Source organism: Bidens hawaiensis, unplaced genomic scaffold (assembly GCF_021521415.1).
Source record: "Bidens hawaiensis isolate Kalapana, Puna unplaced genomic scaffold, B.hawaiensis_p1.1 tig00002772_1, whole genome shotgun sequence".
Taxonomy (NCBI): domain Eukaryota; kingdom Viridiplantae; phylum Streptophyta; class Magnoliopsida; order Asterales; family Asteraceae; genus Bidens; species Bidens hawaiensis.
In genome coordinates this window covers 663,673-666,098 of record NW_027491150.1, presented here as the reverse complement: position 1 = coordinate 666,098, position 2,426 = coordinate 663,673, and the positions used below count along the sequence as shown (strand labels likewise).

The window sequence follows — 2,426 nt, the reverse complement described above, 5'->3', positions numbered from 1 at the left end:
TGCTTTTTATTTAGTTGACATTTTTTGGTTACTGACTTGATATATGATAATATATATATATATATATAAAGTATGAATTATGTTTAGACCAAAAATTTTTATACAAAGTATGAATTATGTTTATAATTAAATTCGTGAATAATCTTGTTATATTAGATTATAAACACTATAAAATTAGTTTATGAAGTTACGTTCCTATACATGCCTACATGTAACGTGTCAAATTAACACTCAAAAACTTTAATGACATTAATTGTAAAACTTTTCCTTTTAAAACAGTAAACATAACAAAATAAAAAATAAAAACTATCGTCTCTTAAATTCCCACATGGGCACATTCAAAGAACTTGCGAATATGTCTCGCAGCCTTTGAAATCAATCCCACGTAAGTATATATTCAGAAAAAATAAGAACAAAATCAAAAGTTTATCATTTTGTCTATTGAATTTGTTTTAAGTATGCCAGAAGGAACGCTAGAAGTTCTTCTCGTGAGCGCTAAAGGCCTCGAGGATGCCGACATCCTATGTGAGTCCTCGTCGATCCCTTTAATATGACGATATCAATCCTCTATACAAAACACGTTTAAAAGTTATTTTTATTTCAGGTAAAATGGACCCTTATGTTGTTATAAGTTACAGGACTCAGGAAAAGAAGAGCACAATAGCATCAGGCGCGCATTCATTTTATTCATTCGTATTTTTAGTTAGAATATAAAGATAGAATAATTTGTCATGTGTAAAATGTTTGTGTAGGCAAAGGGTCTAACCCCGAATGGAACGAGACGTTTTTATTTGATGTTTCGAGTGACGATGCAACCGATATAAAGGTCAAAATAATGGATAGTGATGGGGCTATAGGTGTCGATGACTTAGTTGGCCACGGGAGGCAAGTTAATTTACGCGCATAAAAAATATTCTAATACAAAACTGATCGAATGTGTGATGTTATGAACATGTTTAGGATCCCGTTGGATGATGTGTTTCGAGAAGGAGAGATACCAGTAAAGTCATATAACGTTATGAAGGATGATGATACGAATTGTGGTGAGATCAGAATTGGCCTCAACTTTACAGCCCAGGTTCGTGTTGTTTGTTTATTGCATACAATGCTTTCTTCACTAGAGAAGTCATTTAATTCGTCATCTTATCGGTCCAGACTGACTTCGAAAAGGGATTATGTTCTATATAAATAATTTTATGTAAATTATTTTAGAAGAATAAAAATAGAATTACTTAAAAATTTATGAATAACAAAAACAGAGAATATAACAAACAAAATATGGAGTCTGAACCAATAAATGAATTTTGAAATTCCTGTTAAAATGAATTTTCAAAATAAGCCGATAAATGAGATTTTATAAGGATTTAAAAAAGAAAAAAAAATCCCAACTGCTGATTTTATGAAATTCCTGTAAAAATGAATTTTCAAAATAAATCGGTAAATGAGATTTTGTGAGGATTTTTATTAAAAAAACAAAAAAAGATAACACGTCTAACCGCTAATTTAGTTAAGCTTGACAACCGGTTGACGCCATAACCAAGTGGTCCTAGCGAAGGTTGTTCAAGATAACTCAACTAAACCGCTCGTGTAGACGATTCCTGGTCATATGTGGTTATGAAAAACACTGGTTACAACAGAATGCAAGTCGAATAATGGTAAGCGTTTACTAATTATGTTTCTTCGATGTCTTGTTGTTTCAGAGGAGTCGAGGTTTGGATGAATTAGATGCAAACATTGGTGGATGGAAGCAATCGGGCTAGGATTAGTCATGCAGGGACCAAGTGTGTGATCTTTGAACATGAAAAATATTATTTGTTTTCTTTGTTTTCCAAGTTGAAATGTGAGTAATTATATATTTTCTCCCTCTCCCAAAGGGAGGGATCTATATAGTGTCATTGATGTAATTATTATGGTTTATATATATGAAGTTTAAGGACCCTCTATATGTATGTTTGATGTGAAAATTTGCTATAGATGTTAAGGTATTGGATAATTTCAGAAGTTTTTTTACAGCGAGAAGTGCGAGAAGTGAATGTGTAACTCCATTAATCCCTAATTTCACTCTATTTCATATGTGTATGTGTGTTGTGTAGGTGCATATGTATGTGTGTAGGTACGTATGTTTGTATATGTGTACGTATGTTTGTATATGTGTATGTTTGTATGTGTGTAGGTACATAGGTTTAAATGTGACTCGGTACATTTATACGTTTGTAGGTAGGTTTGAATGTGTAATTAAGACGTAAATACAATCAACCTACATATATGTATGTAACATCATATGAAAGGGAGTAAAATTAGAGATTAATGGAGTTATACCTTCACTTATCGCACTTCTCGCTGTAATATCACTTCTCGCAAGATTCATCCCGTTATATGTTAAATATGTTAAATCCCAATTATATCCTTCAAGAGAGGGACATTAA

General features: G+C 32.0%; 1 protein-coding gene across 1 annotated transcript; it reads left to right on the top strand.

Annotated features, from left to right (window-relative positions):
* Positions 1-296: 296 nt before the first annotated feature.
* On the top strand, positions 297-1,891 carry LOC143621043 (elicitor-responsive protein 3-like). Its single transcript, XM_077092578.1, has 4 exons — positions 297-525; positions 605-670; positions 753-1,078; positions 1,701-1,891. Exons 1-3 carry the CDS (start codon positions 459-461, stop codon positions 905-907), a joined length of 288 nt encoding a protein of 95 aa, XP_076948693.1. The 5' UTR covers positions 297-458; the 3' UTR covers positions 908-1,078; positions 1,701-1,891.
* Positions 1,892-2,426: the final 535 nt, after the last annotated feature.

Bases quoted from the DNA above. Each gene is read 5' to 3' on its own strand.
- LOC143621043 (XM_077092578.1), top strand. From the start codon at position 459: ATGCCAGAAGGAACGCTAGAAGTTCTTCTCGTGAGCGCTAAAGGCCTC. The intron at 526-604 runs GTGAGTCCTCGT...TTTTTATTTCAG, and splicing joins CGAGGATGCCGACATCCTAT to GTAAAATGGACCCTTATGTT. The intron at 671-752 runs GCGCGCATTCAT...ATGTTTGTGTAG, and splicing joins GAAGAGCACAATAGCATCAG to GCAAAGGGTCTAACCCCGAA.